The sequence below is a fragment of the Apteryx rowi genome, unplaced genomic scaffold (genome assembly GCF_003343035.1).
Source record: "Apteryx rowi isolate R43461 unplaced genomic scaffold, aptRow1 scaffold_124, whole genome shotgun sequence".
NCBI lineage: Eukaryota > Metazoa > Chordata > Aves > Apterygiformes > Apterygidae > Apteryx > Apteryx rowi.
This window is the reverse complement of record NW_020447464.1, coordinates 1,526,242-1,549,118: the sequence shown is the minus strand read 5'-3', so window position 1 is coordinate 1,549,118 and position 22,877 is coordinate 1,526,242. Positions and strand designations below refer to the sequence as shown.

The 22,877-nt window shown below is 39.2% G+C and overlaps 1 protein-coding gene across 3 annotated transcripts; it reads right to left on the bottom strand.

Annotated features, from left to right (window-relative positions):
- Positions 1–628: 628 nt before the first annotated feature.
- Positions 629–22,725, bottom strand: TRAF6 (TNF receptor associated factor 6). 3 transcript variants are annotated; one of them, XR_003251883.1, is made up of 8 exons: positions 16,467–16,906; positions 15,257–15,583; positions 9,359–9,509; positions 8,614–8,772; positions 7,616–7,687; positions 6,320–6,397; positions 4,369–5,431; positions 629–2,685 (listed from the first exon to the last, which is right to left on the bottom strand). XR_003251883.1 is itself a non-coding variant. In XM_026055586.1 (7 exons), exons 2-7 carry the CDS (start codon positions 15,550–15,552, stop codon positions 4,550–4,552), a joined length of 1,638 nt encoding a protein of 545 aa, XP_025911371.1. In that variant the 5' UTR covers positions 15,553–15,583; positions 22,702–22,725; the 3' UTR covers positions 629–4,549. The 3 variants fall into 3 exon arrangements, 2 of the variants coding, with proteins under 2 accessions (XP_025911371.1, XP_025911370.1); XM_026055586.1 differs by lacking the exon at positions 16,467–16,906 and adding an exon at positions 22,702–22,725 and having other exon boundaries at positions 629–5,431; XM_026055585.1 differs by having other exon boundaries at positions 629–5,431.
- Between the last annotated feature and the right edge of the window lie 152 nt (positions 22,726–22,877).

Here is a 22,877-nt window from a genome sequence, read left to right as displayed (position 1 = left end):
TTATCAAAGGAAGGTATTAGGACCAATTTCCTCCATGAAAGATAAAGTCATAATTAACATTAAATACCACCAGATTTCCTGAGAATTTGAAGGTCTTCAAAATTATACACTTTTAGATTCCTCTTCCCTCCAATGCTGTTAAAAACAAATCCAGAAGAACACTGTGGCTGAGATAAATTAGCAGACTGCCATGAAGCAAGCATGTCTTTTGAGAGAGGAACTCAAACTCCTGCTGATTTCCGATCCGAGCCTCTTGCAAAAAGTTTCAACAAATAGTTGCTTTTGTGACCAACATAATAAGCAAGCAGGATGTGGCCGGATGATAGGTGACAATATGTGGGGTGTTTTTCAGAGCTGCATCTTGAATGACAGCATTGTCACAAGAATACTTAATTTATTATCAATTACACTAGCTTTGTCTTCTCCTGGTAATGAATAAAGCTAACACTACCTGTTAATAAACTACAGTTTTTAATCTTGATAGTGTTTGACTGCTATATGATACATGATCTCCTTCAGTATAGAACGGCCAACTCTGAAACCCACAAGACTGAGAAATTACTGGGCAGGTCCTGTAGTAGTTAATCTTTCTGAACAGCCCCTGATATGAATAAAGATGCAACATACATACACTACACAGTGTAATTAGTTTATTTTTCAAAATCCTGTCAGAAATATAGCTGTGCATTAATTACAAAATATATTAAACAATCTATTGATACTTCCCAGAGAACAGGAGCACTTCCATTCTGTTCAAATGCAACCAACGCAAACCTTTAACAGCAACCCCAGAATAACTTTTGCATCAGCCATCAACATATTTGATGAGAAAGTGTCACTAAATAATAATAGGAAGGCCATTCTAATTTTGTTTCATTAGCAAGTTTAACCCCTTGATGGCAAACATGACCAGGCCTATCATGAGACCACCTAGAAAACAAGTCTATACATCTTATGTATCTGAGTTCCCACATATACATGACACACCAACATTTTTAGTAAAATAATTTTCCCTGCCCTGCAGGGGGAGACATTCAGAGGCAAAAAGAAAACACTTTTGCAATATATTATACTTGGAAAATTTGTGCCGTAGCAGCTTTGCAAATACATATACTAAGAGTGTCTGACTTTAAATATGTTCAAGATTAGAAATATGAAAGATAAAAGAAGCTAAGCCACCTTCTAAAACACCTTGAGAACCAATAATGCAGCAAAGCATTAACAGTTACAGAGCTAAAGCACTCTATTCCTGAAAAAATGAAACTGGTTCAATCCCCGTATTACTCCAGATTTGTTTTAGAGAAAATTCTCAAGGCTGCATACTCTTCTGCTTCCATTCAAGTATTTCTTGTCGTTATACCTCAATCCACCATAGTATAATGATTTCTCAAAAGAAGAGATCAGATTGGAGGAAGGCAGGAAAAAAAAGAGGCTGCTTCACTGGAAGTGTATTTTCACACAGGAACTGAACCTTCTAGTGCTAGCCTTAAAGTTCGAATAAAGGCTAGCAGGACTACATCTRAGATGGTAACAATCTAGACTCGTAAGTTCTTCCATTAGCTGGAAATGATATTTGTAAGAGAAAGCTCTGGAACTGCAGTTAAAAGAAAGAGTAGTCTGGAAGGCGGGGGGAGAAAGAGGAGAGTTGAACAACAAGATGAATAAACCTTTCATTAACATTTACAATTTGTCAAAACAGAAAAGTTTTAACTGATATTTAGCAAATTAGCTATGAAAGTTTTTCATGTAAAACTCTGGCATTATAGTGATTTGGCATCATTCAGAGTTTTTCCTGGTAATAGTAAGATACAAAACTAGTAAAGTAGCAGCAGTGACTAAAGCATTCATATTACTGTGGTCAATACAGTATTATACATGCACTAGCTTTCTATTTCCTATTGGATTGTGCTATTGTACAATATTAACCTGATTCACTTAAACCCCTAAACCTGTCACCAAACCGAGCTTCCTCCCAAGCGAGAATTCCATCAGAACTAATGTAACGCTCAAATCAAAAATTCAGCTTCTTGTACTTGAAGGTTCATGATGCAAAACTTCCAAAGGAAAGTATTAATGCACTTAGTGGATCTTGGTTATAAACTCTTAGAACACAGACTAAGAGCATTTTTGTTAATATCACTGAGGTTGAGGAAGGAACTTAGACAGGAAGAAGCTCTCAAATTACAAATCTTTTTCCTACCTTTCTCCTGGATAAAAGAGAACCTCAGTAGTCTTAACATCTTGGGAAAAACAAAACAAAACAAAAAACAGAGAACTATCAGCCTGAAAAAGACTGCAGAACTAAGGTACAGTGTCAAGAACTGCCTTCTGTATTTACTAGACCTGGGCACTGTTACATACATTAAAAGCCCTTGGTTAAGAATGGTTTAACTACTACGAATGCTGTAACTGAAGACACACCCAAACAGTTCAGCTAATAGGTTGAGGCTATTCCATGTAACAAACTACTTAAGAGATTTTAAAAGACATAGTTTTAAAGCATGATCTTTTTATATTTTGAGTAATATAAGCTCACCTGTCCTCTAAATGCACAGACTTAGTCTAAATAAAACTGACTAAATAAGTCAATGAGACCGTCTGCATTTACCATTAGCCAGGAAGTTCAGGTTTCAGTAGTGGCAATACTCCATTGAACATAATCCCTCTTCAATTAATAGGCTCCATCTGCAAAATAAACTTTATTCAGCTGGATATGATGAAAAAGTGGTATATTGCATCTTGAAATTTTTGATCTCATGCAGGTAAGCAGAGAACCCCCAAATCAATATATTATAGTGCTCTTTCATTGGCCTTCTATGTATTAAATATGCACTTTCCTGACTGATGATGCTTTCTGGATTGCTTAGGGAGGGGTTAAATACCCAGGATGCTTTCAGTATCTTTTCAGTTGCAGTGTCTTACGTCTTTAGGTTGTTTCACTAGTTTGGAGAAATAATAGAGAACATATGCTTATGTATGGCTTAGTTCTTTCTTCTGTATCTGACTGTGTACTTAAGTTATGGGATGAACAATTCTCTCCCCCCCCCCCTTTTTTTAAAGACAAAATTCAGAACTTTACCAGCACCATGATACATTAAAAACTTATGTTAGCACCACTGAACTTCAACTACTCAGCTTTGACTGGTCAAAGCTAATTTATATAGCATACACTTAGTATAGAAAACAGTAATATATGCAATTTTAGGAAGCTCATGAATTCTTTAAACAGCAAATCTAGTGTTTGGTAAATGGGCCAGTATGAAAGCCAGAATTTTCTTCTAGAGAACAAATAGGATTGCAATCTTTCCCTCACACTAATTGGAAGGCTTTTCTTCCCCTCCAAAATGTTGAGGGTGGCCCAACTCCTATTATCTAATGGCACAGAGAAATACCCATGACTCTTGGATGTTGATATGGTCAGCTGTCCACTGAGAATTAACAGGAGACCACTGTATGTCCCCAGAACACCATGGAATCACTTGAACAGATGCAATTTTAGGTCACAAGTTCAGTTTTGGTGCAAATTCAGATTTGATTAACGGTTAAAAAAAACAAAAAAAACTCTGGAACACCTCGTCTAGTTAGTACATACCTTTGCTCATGTATCCGCTCATAACCTGAAAAATGTCTAGCACTAGGAGGAGGTCCTACCAGCCCAGAAGTATCCTGTTCTAATGCTAAACAATCTCTCTACCAACACTGATTGATATTGTTGGCCTGGAATACACACTTACAAAAAGATTGGTCAAATGAAGAGAATTTGGGAGGTGCTTTAAGACCACCTTACATGTTTCTTCAGTGAACTCAACTCAGAGTCATTTAGCCTTCTCCACAACACTACCACATGTCTTTCAGAAATTCTAATATCAATTCTACATCAACATGCAACTTCCTGAAGCTAACTTCACAGGAGAGAAGAGTCACAGCATATCTCACTTTAGGTGATGTTGGCAAAGCCTTAATCTGATTTAAGATTTCAAGAGAAGCACAGCCAATTCAAAATTCTTGATGAGTCAATATAGACACCATCTCAACCCCAAGGCAAATCTTCCCCGAGTTCTGTAAAACAAAACAAAAAACCCCCAAACCCTCAGCATTATTTATTTAGCTATTTCCCTGCTACAGCATAGGTACATCTATACCAAGGCAGTGAGGCACAAAGGTTCACAAGTCTTTTCTGATATGACTTTTGTTTCACCAAGCAGAGATGTCCAGGTACTTCAACAGGATTCTTCTGCAGGCAATTAAGCTTTGATTATTAACAACACTTCATTTAGTTAGCTTGCTACAGAAGTAGCTTACTACATTAAGAGAGAATGATAAGTAATATTTAAACACATGACCCCAGAGAAAAAAAGTATTGTGTACCAGCGACATCAAGTTCTATTCAGGTGAAGATCAACTATGTTAGCTTGCAGAGTGACACTGATTCAGACACTGAATCTTATGATCTTTACACATTCAGTCTATATAAACCAGGAAGCGTGCTTGTAATCCGTGGCTGAAGAACATGACCAGTGGCTCCATTCCCTTGGTCAAGACTTTCAGGTTAAACAGCCCCATCAGTACTGCGAGCCTGAAATCCTTCTCTGCGAAGACTGTTTAAGTCTAGACGTGTTAGGACCTCACAGCGCACCAGAAGAGTATCATCCTTTACAAAGGTTCTTTGCTTCAAGGTTTGCAGGTGCATGAAAGTCACATAACCAAAACCTTTTGGATTGCGGTGAATTGTTGGTCTCTGGAAGGCTAGCAACTCTGGCTTGGCTTCCATTACTTCTTCATGATTCTGCCTTTCAGGTCCTTCTGACTGATCCAAAATAGAAAGTCGTATTGTGCCTTGGAAAGGCCAAGGCAGATGGCTGTCATATTCTCCTTGCATAGTGTGGACAAACAGAGATATAAAGTTAGCACAACGCTGAGCATTTGGTAATTGGATATGCAGGCGCAAACACAGCTTGTAGCCAGGTTTTCCAGTATAGAAGCCAGGACTGTGCATCACAACAGGTCGCTCTTCTTCCTGGGCTTTCTGAAGTCCACTGAAGTTCTCAATCTTCCAGATATAAATACCATTACATTGTTGCGCCTCCATTTCAGTAATTTTTCCCTCCAAATTTCGGATAGTACGTTTGAGTTCTACCATGTGAGTATTCTGAGTCTCCATTTTAGCAATCAGTTCTCTGATTTGGTGATCTTGTCTTACCAGACGACCCTCCAACTGCTGAATAGTTTCTTTGAAGTTTTCGACTTCTGGATTACAATCATATGTGGCATGTGAGACGTGGGAGAAGAGGGTAGGCTCAAAGGGTAGGCCGTTGATATAGGGTACAGGATTCGTAGCAGTAACACTGATATTTTGAAAACTCTGAGCCATCATTCTCATGTGAACCTGAGTGAACTCTTGCATATGTCGTGCCAGTTCATTCCTCTGCATCTAGAATTTAATGAGATGTGGCATTAGGAACATATGAAACATTATCTGCAATAACAACTTAAAATTGGCTCCAAAGAAAACTAAACTACTGTTTGTTTCTCACTTCTATTATGGGAGAAAAACTGGATTGTGAATCAAGGACAGACAATGTGACAAAGTAGCATTTTACCAATGGAAGGCGCCAAGTTTAAGATCGCCAAATGAAACAAACTGACAAATGAAAAAAAAAGTGCAAATTCCAGTAGGCAATTACTGTTTAACTCGGAATAATCGCATGGTGAAAAAGTGCTAGGATTCCTTCAGTGATAAACATATTTAGTATTTGTTCTGTATCCTAAATCAGCACTGTATTCCCTTCACTGAACTGCTGAAATGACTCCAGAGTACCAAATATAAAGGCTTATGAGAACTGTAGGGGAAAGGATGAACAAAAAAATTCACTCTTAGAAAGAGTTATTGCACAACTACAATGAAGAACATCCAAATAAAATAATTTTATAATTTAATCAAAGTTAGAGCATTCTCAAGTTTCCTTCACTGAACTCCAACAGCCATGTTTGGTCGCAACTTTACAAGAGATGTTAGAAGAAGCTACTTTATTGGCATGAAAGCTGAGAATACACTCACAGATTACCAAAATTAGTACATCGAACTAATCATCCACAAAGAATTTTTTAAATTTGAGAAGGGCTTTTGGAAAGCACTGTATCAGGCCAACAGGAGTGTTTTAGAATTAAAAAAAAACAAACAAAACCCCCCCAAACCAACCAATCACACAAAAAACCACCCACCCACCAGTCCAAATAGTGATTTGTGAATGAGACAACAATAGGAACATCTCTTAAAAATGCAGAAATCTGCAATTAATGATTCTGATAAAAGGCTTACCTTTTCAGGACACCCAAAGGCGCTGTAAAAACATGGTACGGGGGCAGTAGGACAATCATTATCATAATGGTTAGGCATCTAGAACAGAGCAGTCGTGAAGTTAATTTTTCCATCAAGAGTATTCTCTTATAACATCTTAAAAGAATAGCGCTACATGGACACTGAATAGGCATCTGAAGTCAGATCAGTTTATTCCTGTATCATTTCTCAAAGACATATGGCAGTTTTGAACAAAAAGGTCAGCTAATGAAAATAATTTGACATCCTCCTTGCATATACTCTAGCACTTCATTGCCTTTGGTCTCACATTAGGGATCAGCAAATATCCAGGCTTTCTTGCTGTAATATAAGCCTTTTGTTTCTAGCTTACCCTCAAGCTAGATCACAGTTCATCTCCTTCCTGTCTGTAGCCCTATTTTCATATACTTAAAAATAGTTGTCTCTATTAACTATCCTCTTCCCTCAAAAGCCCAAGTTACTTCAATATTTCTAAAGGCCCATGTTTTCCAGACCCAGTTATCTCACTGCTCTGTTTTTGCCTTTGTCTTTACTGAACTCAGCCCTGTTTTTTCAGACTAGTTCTCCAATTTCACAAAATCATTCTTTACCCTAACCCAGGTCATTAGCTTGACTGCCATCCCATCCCAAAAAAGCGTGAACGAGAATGTGCGTGAACGAGAATGTGCGTGAACGAGAATGTGCGTGAACGAGAATGTGCGTGAACGAGAGTGCATGAGCGTGTGTGAGAGAGTGAGCAACCATGAGAGAGAACAAGGAATGAGAAAGGGAGGGAATGAGAGCGCAAGAAGGAAAGCGTGCATGTGAGAGACAGTGCGCGAACATGAGAGAGAGCATGACAGAGCACACGCGTGCACGAGAGACCGAGCACGAGAGCGCGCACAAGAGAGTGCGCGARCATGAGGGTGGGCATGAGAACGCGTGCGAAGGCAAGGGAGGGCACGCGAGGGAGCGTGAGCGAGCCCGAGAAAGAGCGAGCGAGAATGAGGGTGAGCACGAGGGCGAGTGAACGTGAGAGAGAACACGCGTGTGTGCCAAAGGACAAGTGCGAACGAGCATGCGAAGAAGCACGCGAGAACGAGAGTGAGCAAGAACGAGCAACAGAGAGCGACAGTGAGCAAGAACGAGCAACAGAGAGCAAGAGTGTGCATGAGAGACAGAGCATGGTTTGTTTGCTAGTGGATGAACTGTTTCTTCAAGTTTAATCTGACCTTAAAGAAGCAATGTGGACACAAAACATCTGACTCAAATAAGGCCCAGAGGAAGGCTGCCTCTTACCTGCTCTCTGATGAGCACTGTATTGCAATATTCACAAAACACGTTGGCTAGTGGACAGGTTTGGTCGTGAAGCTTAATTATCAAACAGAGAAAAAGAAAGGAAATAAAGAATTAATAATGTTACCTATGGATAACTTAAAAGAATGCTGATAATCTCTGCTGAGATGATCAATTTTTATTTAAGTTTCAAATTTTGCATTTTGCTGAATTTAACTGTGGAAAAAAAAGACAATCTCCTTACCCTGAACAGCATGTTTCCTATACCTCTTGTTTTTTCCCGGTTGCATATGAGAAATTCATAAAGATGCAGAAATTTTACTTCCTAAAGCTCTTATGTTCCAAAGGAGTCTGAATTTAGCTAGACATTTCTGAAGTGCACATTCAGTTCCAATGGAAATGTATTAAATGATTTTTTTCTCGTATTGCTGGAATGTATGAGGTATCATTGACAATTCACAAATATGATACCATATACTTACAATAAACTTAAGAGTCCTTGAGATAAAACACACCCATTTATGGAGAAACAAATGGAAGCTAAAAAGGGAACGGGCTGTGCCCAGCATCACCCAGGTAGAAACACAGAGCTACAGGAAGAATTCAGAAGTGATCCTTGTCTTGTGTGTTAGCAGATTCCCCCCTTAAGATGCATCTCTCTACACATTCTTTCTGCCCACAGAGAGGCAGAACAAACTGTAAAAGCAGGATACTGTTCTGTTATTTTGGGAGTAGATATTGCCCTCTCTGATGATCAGGCCAAAAATCAATGGTTCTTACACCAAGCCTTTGGACACCACAGGGTTTCCGAGTAGTGTGTCTAAGCAGAGTCCTCTCCCCAAATTTCTACTGTCCTAAACAAACATCCTGGAATTCACAGCTTCTCACCTGTGCAGCATGGAAAGTTCTGCTAGACAAAAAAACTTTTTTTTTTTAAACTGATGTTGCATTTACAAGCAAAAACACATGAAAGGAGATGAAAGACGCTCTTGCTTAAGTACCTCTTTATCTTCATAAGCCATAGATGTGGCACAGTTTGGACAACAGACTTGACGCCTCGGACACTCCTGTGTCATGTGCTCTTTTAGGTGGTTCTTCTGGAAGGATCCTTGGCACTGTGGGCACTCCACAGTGGAGAAATTGCACTGCAGCTGGTGATCCTGAACATGGGCAAAAGAAGGCAATTTGACACTGCAGACAGGTACTAGACTCTCAGCTGTCCAAGGGGAACATAAACAACTTGGAATCTTTCCTTCATGCAAGCAATCCTCATGGTGACTTTACTAACTAATGGCCTGTCAGTGTCCCATTACTAAGATGAGGACCTTACTCAGAGCTTTAACAATGCCCTCAGGTAAATTCAGCTGTATGATTGCCCTTATAACAGTGTATTATTTTCCAAAACAAATAATTATTTCATCTAATATATCTGACTACTTTGAGGGAATATTAAACTGACTTTAGGGAACCCGTGTGCAGTACAGATAAAGTTGATGAAAAGGCAAACAAGAATGATCCTAAAGACCAAGCTGTATTAATATAATTTTTCATGTGCTATGATGTTCACTTGAGAATGACCTAACTACAGTTACACTCTTCTTAAAAAACAAACAGTTATAGGCTTGAATGAACAATATATTGAATCAGCATAAACAGGTTATCAGGTATGACCACCTGTATTAAGTTACTTTGAATTTTTACTTGCCTAAGAAAACAGGGTTCTGTATTTTCAAAACTAATTCTCACCTCCAAATGCCTCAACTCCATCTTCATAGAGCAGCCCTTGTTGGGACACCTCACCATTAATGAAAGGATTTCCCGTTTAGCGAAGTTGTCAGGAAAAAGTTGATTTTCAAGCAGAATTTCATTGTCTACTGGACATTTATGACCGGCATCTCTACAACGCAGAAAAGAAAAAGATGGAGACAAGGAAAAAGAGATTCCAAATTTTCTTTGCCCTTAATTTAAAATAATTTTATACTATCAAGACATTTGTGGCCAATTTATAACACATGAAGACAGTCTTTGAAAATAATGGCATGTATGCAGCAATTACCAGAAATTATACAAAGTAAATCAGAGAAATTGCCAATATACAAATTTCACTTGAAGCGCTACTATTGTGATTGCAGTACTGTTCTAATTTAGTAGTTTCTAATTGGACAAATGCCCTGCTGGATACTCTGGAATAAACTTGAGGAGGATATAGAGAAGCTGAGAACTTAGGGTCCTATTTCTGCAAATACTTCACACAGCTCAAACATCAGTGAAACAGTCCTTTAAAGATTCTTGGACCTTCTCTTTCTTTTGCACTTTATAAACATCTTATTTTGTTACAACAGTCAAGCCATTCGTACCAGAGAGAGAAGGCAGAGAAGTCTTCTCTTTTCCAGATTCATTTCATCTATTTGACAGAACTTTCTGTATAGCCCATTTTCCTGTCTCTGTTTTAAAACCATTGGACCAGTTGGCCCGCACTTCAATCTGTGTATTTCTGCACAGCAAGAATTACTAAGAAGGTGACATTAAAACTATGAAATGGCACTGGGTACGGGATCTGGTATAGTATCTGATACCATCTCAACAGCAAATTGACTGGACGTTCAATGCTAACTGGTGAAAGTCTGGAATCTGATGGTGAAGCCTAGGTGCATGCAGCTCACACAGGGGAAGTGACAGCATGTGGCACTTCGTCAAGTTCTGTCAGCCTGTGCTAAAACATGATAATCGTCAGAAGTGGAAGCAAAAGGGGACCCTCCCCAAATTTTCCTTAAAAAAATATTACCCCATATTAGCTCATTTCTGAAAGCAGTAAGTCAACATACACAACTAAATAATATAGTTAAGGTGCATGAGGGATCAAAGTCTCTGAGCTACAGTACTAATGGAAAATAGCAATAATATGGAAAAATACATGAGGTGGAAAAAAAGTCAGAGAGCATTTGCGGTGCAAAGATCAAAGGCCAGATCATTGTTTCTGCTTGCAAGGGTGAAGAGAAGCAGAACCTAGTGGGCTGCAGAGGACAGGAGGGAATTTGTGTTCTCTGTTGGACAAGGAAATAATTGGTCAGCAACTACTTTATTAGCAACGCTGCGAGAGGAAGTGGGGGGAAACGTTAGACTTCAGAAAGAGACAATGAACTTCCTTTCCAGGGTTTTGCTCTTAAGAGCTAGTTTGCCACAAGTCTGAGAGTCGCTCTCCTAAACAAATGGAAAAAAGAAAATGTTAGCGCACCATTTCATCTTGTAGCTCCCTCAGTAGCGCGCTGATCTTTGCCACAACCCAGAAACCTTCCCCCAAGTCACAGGCAAACTACAGGAAAYCAGCTGTTACAGTACAATTTGGTTACAAATATCCTATTTAGTGAAGTTTATGGATAGTTCAGTATGCCTGCTGGTGAGACAGCAGCCTTACTTCAACGTGCAAAAGGTAACTACGTTTAATAATAGCCAACAATAGATTAATTTTAAATAATGATAACTGGATCCCCAGTTTAAATGACTAGCAGTCTGGGGTTAAAACAGGAATGCTTAAGGCCGCTTAGATCTAACTACAAAGAAGATGCTATAAATTTCCCCATCACAGAACTGAGTTCATGCACTTCAGCTCTAATTTACATTGCAGGTTGTTACTCCTCAGTGGCGGCTTTCCTATGCTGGAATTATTCATCAGGGTGAGCTGTGCCACCCTCAATGGTACCTGTGAAACAATGATAACATACTATGAAATACAATGAATATTCATGTAATTCCACTGGCAATTTAATTATAGATATGAAAAGCAAAGCCAGAATAATCCTCTTTGAAGAAGTCTGTCCCATGTTTTTAGCAACTGAGTGGTTTAACCTAGAAGCAAAACAGCAGGCATACAGCTTAACTGCAGTCCTGCAGGTTGTCTGATGACCTGCTCGCATCCAAGGCTCTCCCGGCTGCCCCTTGTCAGCTCATAACCCTGCTCATCTGATGAAGAAGGGTCTGACATTTGGTAAGCCCTGCTACAAGCCCTAAGTTAGCTTTGACATAAGACACAGGAGAAGAAAGACTAGAGAGAAATTTAGTTAGCTACTGCATCTGAACTTAGTTCTAAAATTTCCAACGAAATATTTTGTGGACAGTAATATTTGTAAACTATTACTTGCAGTTACTTAGGTAGGCAAGCATCTTTGCTACTGTGACTGATCGAGCTTTACAGTACTTAAGACAGCTTTACTTAAAAAGATGCCAAGGCTTTCTGAGAAGCAATCATTTACTGTGATCAAGTCCATCTGGACTAATCATGTCCTGGATGTGACAAGATCTAAGCTTAAAAAGCTTTTTTGGCAATTAAAAGCTTTTAAAAAAATATCTTCCTAGTTGCAGGCACATCTTCTTCAGCACGGACAATTACAGCCAATACAACTGTGTGCCTAAGCCACAAGAAGGCTGAACAATTACTCAACAATTACTTGTCCACCTTGTTATCATTTAAATTCCTCAGTCTTGGTGTTCACTCAGAGCAGACAGTGGGGAAATGAGGAAGAAAAACAGAAGCAATTTTTTTCTTGATCGAACAAAGGCTGTGACAATCCCTTAATAAACAAATAATACTTAACAATGCAAAAATCATTCTCCATTCTCATTTTATTTCTGCACAAGCTTCTCAATGACATCAATCAATATTGTACTATAGACACTACATACCCCAAATTAACAGCCCAACCCACGTATCCCCATTAAGCATCCAGTTCAGCCCTTCCACTTAGAGGAGTCTGGCACTTTAAGCACTCTGCTCTACTTTCACAAGCACTCACTCAAACTGCACTCCAAAGACTGATTTCAGTGGGGAATGAGGCAAAATATCTGCTATTAATTAAACATCTGAAATATCACAGTGATGTTCTATAGTCTCCAAGATGGAAAAAAAAAACCCTGCCACCTGGTTCAGTATTCACTAAAATAGTTAATACTATCCAAAGAAAGAAGTGAAGTAAAAAGAGGAAAGGGTGTAACACAAATAAGAGCTTCTGGTTATTAACACTGTTTACAGACCTGCAAATGCTCTGTTAATTTAAAAGGGAAGAGAAACCATTTCCCATGCCTGAGGTTTAAGAAGGAAGCTTTTCTACCTGCTATGAGATATGTTATGTTCTCAGCACAGACTTACTGTAGTTCCTCACTAAGTACTGTGGTAAATTCTAACTCATGAGCATAATTTTGCAGCTCACCAACAGAAGCAGAAGGATTGGAAAACAGTATCACCGTAGATACTAAGGTTATGAAAGGCTGGAAACAAGGGACCCTTTGCTGGTAATCTTAAGTTTAGTTATTATCCCCATCCCCTTTTAAAGCTAGGAATTTGGTCTTCTTTGAAGTGATTGGTAACTAGACATTTCTAAAACTCAACATAGTTATGCACTGACTAATTTACCTTCAGGATTTATAGACATCATGCTCTCATGGGAAGGTTTAAAGATTTCTTATTTTTTCTTTCTTCCACAAATTCCCAAGTTAAAGAAGCAGATAAAAATTGCTATTGCCAAGAAATACTGCAAGCTCAGAGACAGTAATTAGGGACTTCCAAATTTAACGGCCTTCATTAGTACAAAAAACCTACTTCTATGCTTACAAGCACATAATATTCTGTCCAATAACCTCTTGAAAGAATTTAGGTTGGAACGTGTGAAACAAAGGCTAGAAAGTGAAGCCTTAGCCTAAGCTGCTTGTGCCTAAGCAATAGGAAACACACAGTCATAGCTGACAGGTTTAGTATTGCTTTTGTCTTATTCTGTGCACTGAGCTGACTTGAATTCCACTAAGCAATGCAATTGGGCAAGGCCTGACTTATTTGTTGCAGAAGTAGTAATGTCGTGAATGAGGGGGGAAAAAAGGGTGATCTCCTGGTACAGTTAGTGGAGTTCTGAGCATGTCTCAGCTTCCTCAGCAGATCCATGGGACAGTCACTTTTCACAGGCAAAATGTTCTACATTTTCTGGATAACCAACTTGCACTCTTTTCTTAAAAATATTGATTAAATTAATGTCAACAAGAACTGTGCTTGCAAACAAATGCAATAAAGTTTTGCATTTCCTAGAGAGGAGAATAACCCACTCTTTTGCTGTCAGAAGTAGGGAACGTAAAATCAAGTTCATCTTTCTGTACCCAGCTCTAACACTTTCCTTCTTGATCTAAAAGGGATGCCATGAAGAAACATTATCAGCATCAGATACAACAATGACAGAAGCTACAAAGAAGCCCACAAAACCACAAAATACTACATTCAGAGAACACATTTGCCAGCATGCAATTAATTTATGTGAGCTACAAATGCTGAACTACGGGTAAATGGAAATCTAATAGAACTACAGATAAATGGAATGGAAAACCATCAAGAAAACACTGTCCATTCTGCATGCTAAAAAAAAAAGTGCCTAGGGAAAACAATGTTACAAGGCAGTGCTGAAGACAATTTCATGATCTTATGCTCAAAGGTGTGAAAAGTAAGGATGGAAATTAACTAATGCTGGCATTTTCTGATTTAAGTATGCAGCTTCAGAGCTCTAAGGACTTCAATGATCTTATAAATGCAGCACAGTAGGAGTATTTAAAAAAGAAAACAAACAAACCAACCAATTTCATTATGAGGGCCTCACACAGAATTCAGTCTTTAGATTCATACCAAAGAACCATGACATTTGAGCCAAGGGAGTAATTGATAAGACAAAATCCAGCTTACGCTAAGGAGAAAAGTCCTACAGCATAATATCTAACCTGTCAATGTGTTCCAGTCCTTGCTGACACGAGTGAGACGATGACTACTGTATTCCAGTTTGAGGGGAGCACATTCCACCTGCCACTGAACCTTCCTCCCTCTTTCAACCATTCATTTTTACCAGCTCAGCCTCCTCTTGTCTTCCATATCTCACTCCCACTCCCCTGAGTGCCACCTAAGTAGCTTTTACGTAAAGCTATTTTCTTTCCTTCAGCCCAGCGAGCAAGCAGGCGATTGCTAGGGGAGAACAGAAAGCAGAAATTGCTGCATCTGCAGCAAGAAACCTTGTTGTCTGTGGTTACTGAAAGAAGCAATCATAAAGAAAGGTCAGCTTTTACAATCCTGGCTTGAAGATGGAATTCATTTGGAGGATTTGGCTACCAGATTATTATTTTTTAATTTAAGGTTTGCTCAGTCAAAATTTTATACTCATAACCTGGGTGAGTTTGTATAAATGGCAAAATACCTAATGCTCTTGCAACCTCCACTGTGTCAAGAGCTTGCTTTTTAGGATCTTCATAGGAAGATTCCACAGTATGCTGTTCCAAAAGGATTCTTTTATGAATTTGCTTTTAATCCCTTAGATAAAACAACTTATTTCTTCTTAAACAAGTTTTTAAGAAAGAACACTAACATACTTATTTTCAGGTAGACACTTGGCCAAAGTAAGTCTGGCAAAGAGACAGATATTACTGTTTTATTAAAACTCATGATATTTTGGCTATACATGGTGTTTATTAGACAGCATCTTTAATGAATTATAAATTGAAGGAGCAGCATCACCATTCACTGATGTGCACCTTAACAAGTTCTATTCAGTTTACATTGCCTTTAAACTGTCTTACTTTGGCAAGTGAATTTCTTCTTAAAAGCAATTTCCACAAATTTTCCTTTACCTTATTGATTTGACAATGCAGCCTTTGCAAAAGCGGTGTCCACATGGTGTCTGCACTGCTTCCCGAAGAGCCATCAAACAGATTGGACATTCATATTTACTTTCCAAGGGCGGATCAAACTCCACATCATATCCTTGAGTTTCCTCTGTGAAAGAGCTTGGAGGATTTCCAGCCCCACTGTTGACGCTTACACTATCTTCTTTTGCTCCAACACTGCAGGCACTGGCCATGGCTGCACAGCAGCCACTTTCCAGGTCTCGGGCTCCACAACTGTTATCACTATGTAGCAGGCTCATAGTAGCTAATCAAGTATCACTCAGAAATGCTCTGCAAGATGACAAAAAGAAACATTAATTTCAAATATTCTAAGATCTTGCTTTCCAATCAAGAACAAGTCATTTCTATTTCTGACCAGACACACTGGAACATAGCACCTTCTGCAGATATGGTTCTACTCAAGATCACTGGTTTTGTTTTGTCCCAGTTTCTCTGTTATATATCTTTTTACATATCTTGTGATACATAGGAGAGAGCACCGCATCCTGTCACCGAGTTCTAACACAAACATACACACCTTTCTGTAATCTCCTTCATCTGACTACCTAATTTCTGTAAATTGAGGAATATTCTCTTTCCTGGCTATGTTTACTCAAAATGCCTCTTTCCCCTTTCAATATTATTTACTTCTAAAGCATTCAAAGACAATTTGCACGAAAAATGCTGTACAAAGCCAAGTTTTATTGGATGAAAATAGCTCAATTTCATATTTTCCTTGCAATGAATAGATGTTATTTAACATTTTTTTGTATAGAGGGATTTGTGGTATAGGTTTTAAGTTATTTGATAACACCAGTTTAGGTGCAAGCCCCCAAATAAAATGCAAATCCAGATAGCCAAACAAGTAGACACTGTGCTGTAAATGCAATTCAAATATATGGCAATGCTGATAACATATTAAAACTGTCAATAGGACTTTGAATTGAGTCAGAGAGAAAGGTAATATTTCTACAGCTCAGAAAGCTATCCACAAACTAATAGTAGGCAAATGACTTTCTTGCTCTCCTGTCTTTCTTTCAGTATAGTTGGGAGGGAGGACAGGGGTCATGACTGTAAGAACAGAACACAAAAGTCACAGTTCCCTGAAGAGGAGTGAATGACATAGCAAAGCCAGTTTTTAAAATATTGCTTACAAAGCAGGTTGAACTCATACCTGTGAAATGAATAAATGCTGGTATCCCAAAACTAATGTTTCTACACAGAATGAGGAAACTGTAAAGAAAAGTTTAAACAACAATTTTGTCATTATCATAAACATTTTCTTAGCTGAGTCCTCTTGTGGTCAGTTTTAGTTTTCTATAAATGACACTACTCTGAAACACAGAGACCATCCAGAGGCAAAGTGCAAGGTACTATGAGCCGACTGAGGGTTACAAAGTCAGGCACGCAAAACTAGGTGCCCACCAAGCTCAGATTTGATCTTTTGCACAGACAGCGGGAAAACTAATCAAGAATTAATTAGAAGAAGATTAATCAAGAATTGAACTGTAAGGGTTGTTGCCCTGCAACATTACTACCTGCAACTTGCAGCAAGGGGGGCAGGGAGGGGGCGCAGAGCTGGAGGAGGAAGAGTTAAGGTGATCACAGCCTCAGGGAACTGACCTTCTTTTTCCTTTATCAGAACTCTAACATAACAAGTCATTTTAACAAAATGCTCACAAACAGGAGGATGATATGTAGGTAGTTTTATTTGGCTATTCAATGTAAGATACCTGCAGATTAAATCAACAGAAATGTTGATCATGCAAAGCCTCAACTAATATCTACTGGAAATACACTTGAACACACGCATAACTACAGAAATGCACTTTAGATCACCTTCAGGTGGTCTAAACAACTTTAATTATAGCAATACTGCCCATGCATGTTTGAGGTAATTTTGTTTTTCTAGCTAACCAGAAAAAAAGTAGATCTACCAAACAAAAAACAGGCAAAGTTACTATACTTAGGCCAGTTAGAGCTAGAATCAAAACAGAACTTTTATTGTATGGTGTAAATATGTAACTTTGCATTTTGTGGAGGTATGCAAAGGTATGAGAAATATCTGAAGAGTTGTGTTGCTAACAAATACCATTGAGATGCAGAGTCACAACCCACAGTTTGATAATTTGGGGTTGTATTGAAGCAGTCAGCAACGCTTACTTTATACAGAAATAATTCTAGAGCGGAGCTGTCTGGAACTTTATCCAAGGAGTAAAGTTTACTTCTGTTCCTTTTCTCTGTCTCCCTTACATTATCCCTACACATTATCTCGCACAGTAGGCTTTATAATCAAGGCTTCTAAATACAACAGCAATACAAACTAAACACCAAATAACTTCTCAGCAGTTGCTTGAAGCACAATTCAAGAACTATGAACTTAGACCCATGGAACTGAGCAGCCCCCAAAATTACTTAGAATGGAAACAGAAGAATCAAGAGACAGAAATATTTAGAAAGATGCTCTGTAAAAGAAAAATTTTTGAGATTGCCATGGGTGGGTCTTCTTTCTCCAGAGAAAAAACTGTTTCCATGATTAAACTAACATAATTTTTATCTGACAGCAGCTGCAGATGTTGATTAATCCACAGGCTATATTTTGTGAAAAATCACAGGAACTCAATTTGGGCCAACAGAGTAAGAATGTTGGTATGCAGGATACCAGAACGCACAGGCCAATCCAGGCCTGAAAAATTCACGTTATTCTATGCCACAAGGGGCTACTTAGTGAGACTAAGAAAGAGAAATATGTATCCCATTAGCAATGGCACAAAGGAATTCAGGAAGTAGCAAGGAGGAAAATATCATAGCTTTCCCCAAATTCAGCTGTCATGTTAATTGCAAAGTGCACTGATTACAAGTCTCTTCCCTTGGGCTCCTTATAGAAAAAAAAATCCTATTTGAAATATTATTCTTATAAGGAAGAAAACAGGATCTGACTCAGTATAATCTTAATAGCTAAACACTCTGCAGATTTAAGTGCTGTGCAAGCGGTGCTCTCTTTCCCCATTTAAATTGTTCCTACAGACAGGAGGCAGCTATGTACATTCAGTTTACGGAAACAAAAATCATATACCAGACTCATTTTAATGATTGAGTCAGTGCAACCAGTCAGCATCCCAGTCTCATGCAAAAATCCCCTTATTCAGTGATGCACTCCACTCTCACATGGAGCTTTTTGTCTGCATGTAAGCAATGGGTTCACAAAAATGAGTGCAAGTATCACTGTCTCCTCTTCATAGATAGGGAAATTCAGGGACAAAGATGCAATTTAAGCAAGATGATTAAGAGACAGATTTTGAACTCTGCTCACATTTTAAATGGAATTTGTAATAGGATTCCTCCTACTACTCAGCTCTATTTCACCTTATCTATGAGGGAAATTCTCTTCCCCTCAAACATATTTATCAGTGCAGGGCAAGGCACACGTTTCCAAATCAAAATCTACAATGCTGTTACTCAGACTAATAACCAATGCCTGATTACTCCACCATAGCTTAAAAAGATTCACTCACAAGTTGTAATTATTTTAGTAGGCATTTTCTGGTTCTTGTTGCATTTATTTTTTTTTCCTCCAGGAGTAGAAGCACAGATTCAATCTTCATGTACAGAGCAGAGCTACAGCAAAACTAACTACAGAAGAGTGTAATTTTAATGTAGATGACAGGCCTTTCCCTTGAGGCAGGTGGAGCAGACCCAGGCAGAGCAGGCAATCTGTGAGCCTACTGGAGCAGTTTTACATGTTCTTCTCCCCAGGAATTTAAAATATTTTCAGGCTAGAAGAGGGTGGATTTAAGAATAAAACCTGTTTGGGTTTTGTATATCCCAAATTTCATGTCAACTTGCTACACTTTCTTTTTGATTACAAAACAGATTACCAGTGAAGTAAAACTTAACAAACATCCCCTGAAAACCACATCAGTTTTTCTTCCTACTGATAACATTTTTTCCTCTTAGTCTGTGCTGAACAAAATTGGTCTAGACAAACACAAGTATATCTATCTGCAAATATTAATTTATAACATCTTACTATGGCAGAGGCTTTAGAATTTATCCATTTTTTTGACACTGGTGGTGTGATACATTAAACACTTCAGTAGCCTGTTCTGTGACTTTTTATGTTTGGACAACATCAAACCAAACAGCCTTCAATTCAAGGAAACCTGAAATTAAACCGGAGCATTACATGGTGATTTTCCCCTTTGGTACTGTAAAGTTTCTCAGGCAGAGCAGGCCTGAAAATTAAGTTTGCTTATGCACCTGAACTGCCCTTTCCTTGAGCTAGGAAGTGCCACCCGAGTGGCTGAGTAGCCAGACAGAGGGTGTTAGCTTGCACATACGGGGCTCCCATTCCTCTCCCAGAGTCCTGGGGCCCCCAAAGGCTGCTGCCTCCTCCCGAGGCAGCAGCTTTGTATTGTTTGACAGCAGAAAGGAAGGTGCTTTCCAAGCCAAATGGTAACGGTCAGTATTTGATCATCATTTATTCTGCAGGAACCTGGAACGCTCCATCTCTAAGGATCAAACCTTCACATTCAAAAACCAGACAGGACACAGTTAAGACTACATGGAGCTTCCATACTCCTCCTCCGACTTTTAAGGTCAAACCATAATAAAACATTTCTTCAGCCAGTAGCCTGTGCTATGACACTATTTACTGTGTTGCATTACAAAGTGATTAGGTTAATCTGTGATATCACAGTGAGGCCAGAACAGCAAACTCCTGCAAGAATAATGTACCTCATGATTCACAAAAAACAATTTCAAACCAGACTCTCACTAAAAAACCATCCATATTTTAAATTACTGTGTGCAGTGGAAGTCCACACTCCAGCTTGTAAAGTCTCATAGTATAATGAAGTTTAGATGAGACTTTTACAGATTTTCATGCTCCACCTAAGAGTCATAGTATTAATCCAGAATCTTTTCTAAATCAAAAACCGATTACTGGTTCCAGAAGATATCTTCTGACCATCTGGGGAGTTACACTTTAATTAAAATAACAGGAAAGGGCTAGGAGTACACATTGTGTTCTGTTTACACTGAAATACGAAATGATATTTTTATGCATTTGGCAAAGTTGAAGGAACACCATACAGAGTACATTAGTTACTATAAAACAGAACTTTTTGAATAACAATTGGTAATATTAAATACAATTGATTTCCACATTATCTATTTCTAATAAAATTCATACTGAGTAGCCATATAAATAAGAAAATCAATACAAAAGACTGCTCCAAATCCCTGTCCTTATTTAAGTTCCTGATTAAACTTTCAGTCTGGCTGCACAGAGCCAGCAGGGGGCAATGTCTTCAATGCCACAGTAACAGCAAAACTGGCAAAACTTTTCATTTTCCTTCTCCTGCCTCATTAGGAACATTTTTGCACATACAGATTTCTGGGTCATGAGACTGACAGACCAGTGGAGCGACTTTGGATGATCTGTTTATGAAGCAACCTTGCAGTGCTTATTCCCAAGCACATTAATCAATAGTCTACTGACATCTGATAAGCACCATGCCCAGGGGCATTTGCATCATCAGCTTGGCCCCATCTGGGGAGAACACATAAAGTGATGCAAGTTCATGTTAATTAATATGTATAAAATACTTTCATTTCAAAGTTATCAAAGGGCTAGACAAGCAAATGCAATAGGCGATTCAAGCAGAATTCATAATTGCAAAAAAACCAAATTCTGTTTTCTTGTAAAAGCCTACAAGCACGTTTCAAACACTTTGTTGAGCTATTAACTTTTTTTAATGCAGTAACTGTTAAGACTTCCACATCTTTTAGCTAACCACTATAATTAATAGTTTTACATGTGACCCCAAAGACTTTAAATAAGAATTTACTGTTTGCTTGGAGAGCATGCTGTCAGTCTTTTATCACGTATGCATTTGTATGCTTAAGTGTTACTTACGAGACTAGATGGTGGCATATTCCCAGTTATGCATATATTTTATCCCTTTTAAGTTCCACTTAAGTATGTCAGAACAACTTTAATTGTATTGAGCATTGGAAGTGCTATATATTCTGCTTAACATCAAAATATTCCATGAAGTTTTTCCTTGCTAAAAAAAAATAAAGCCCAAACCTTTTTGCAACTCAGTTAAACTTCTAGAAACATTTCATTAAAAACTGTTCAGTCAGCAAATACAAAGCAAGTGCTATTAGCGAGAAGAACAATCCTCTCTTCTCTACTTTGGCAGAGGCTTTTGCACGGCGTGCCTGTGCTCTCCCTGAGTAAACTGAGAACACTTAGGCACATTGTGCCTTTCCGCACTCCTCAGTAGATCTGCTGAGAATTTAAGGTGCTGCCATAGTGGGGACAAAGCAATCATTAGGACAGAAAGCAGTTCAGACAGAGGCAGGGAGCCTTCCTCAGACACAGGGTGACTCAAACTTGATGTACTGATTTCAGCAGAACTAGACACACAGCCAATTTGGGCGCACAGGCATTTGCAAGACAAGAGTCAAAGCTGGAACTTGATAAAAACCGTGGTGGCTCTGCTCTGCCATCAGAAAAGCACTATAGCAATGGACAAATGTCATTTCAGTAAAGCAAGACACAGTCTCTTGACTGGATTTAGTTACTGCCTGTCTCAACAAGCAGTCAGTTTATACCAGGCATTAGTAAAATAATTTGACACCCTGGGAAAATAAATAGTGAACTAAGCACACTTTCCAAAACAACTGATTTATTTCTCCTTTTTTCTTTACCTTACACTCACTTTTATTTTCTCTTTGACATGCATGACACCCAGCATCTTGTATGATCACAGCCCTGATCTAAATTTTTTTTTTATATATTTGCTTATCTGAGCAGCACACAATTGCTACAAGAAGTTACTTTTCCTGACATACTATATTCATGGAAGCTCAACAAGTGAAGAAAAAGCATGTTCATCTTCTGACTTTTTTTTTTTAATTCTGAAGGTCCAGCAGCATAAGTATCTAATGTGTCGGTTTTCCTTTTTAAATATAGTTGCTCATTTTAAAATAGATAGCAATATTGCTTTAGCTGTTTGCCTTCAACAGCACCTGACTGAGCTCCACAGATCTTCAGCTGCTACGAAAAGCGGAAGGAAACATGGAAAGTGCAGCAGGATTGCACCCGAAGTGATGCCTGCCACGAAAACAGTCCAAGTGCTGCGATAAGCATGTTTGTGACTTTCTCTCCCCCCGACAGCAGCGGGACTAGCTTTGCGGGCCTTCCCCACCGCGCACAGGCGAGGCCGCTTATCGCAGGTGCTCACAGAGCGGCGCACGCAGGCTAACGCGCGCCGGGGACCGCGTCAAAGCAGCTGCCAGGACCTCTGCTGCCCTCCCGCTCCTCCCGCTACCCCGTGTCGCTGGGAGGGGGGTGTCCCGCAGCAGCAGCAGCAGCAGCAGCAGCGTCTCCCTCTCACCTACAGCCGAGGTTTCCACCCCAGCCTGGAAGGGCCCAGCGTGCCCGACCCCCCCGGAGCGCCGCGGGGCCGTTTGGGGCAGCGCCGCGCGGCTCCCGGGCCCCCGAGGCGCTTTCGGTTTCGGGGCAGCTCTGGCCCGGCCCGGCCCGGCCCGGCCCGGCCCCTCCCCGCCCTCC

Coding starts and splice junctions, on each gene's coding strand:
- TRAF6 (XM_026055586.1), bottom strand. CDS start 15,552: ATGAGCCTGCTACATAGTGATAACAGTTGTGGAGCCCGAGACCTGGAA. Junction 9,510..15,256: donor TGCATTGTCAAATCAATAAG/GTAAAGGAAAAT, acceptor TCTGCGTTGTAG/AGATGCCGGTCATAAATGTC. Junction 6,398..7,615: donor CAGTGCTCATCAGAGAGCAG/GTAAGAGGCAGC, acceptor GCTCTGTTCTAG/ATGCCTAACCATTATGATAA.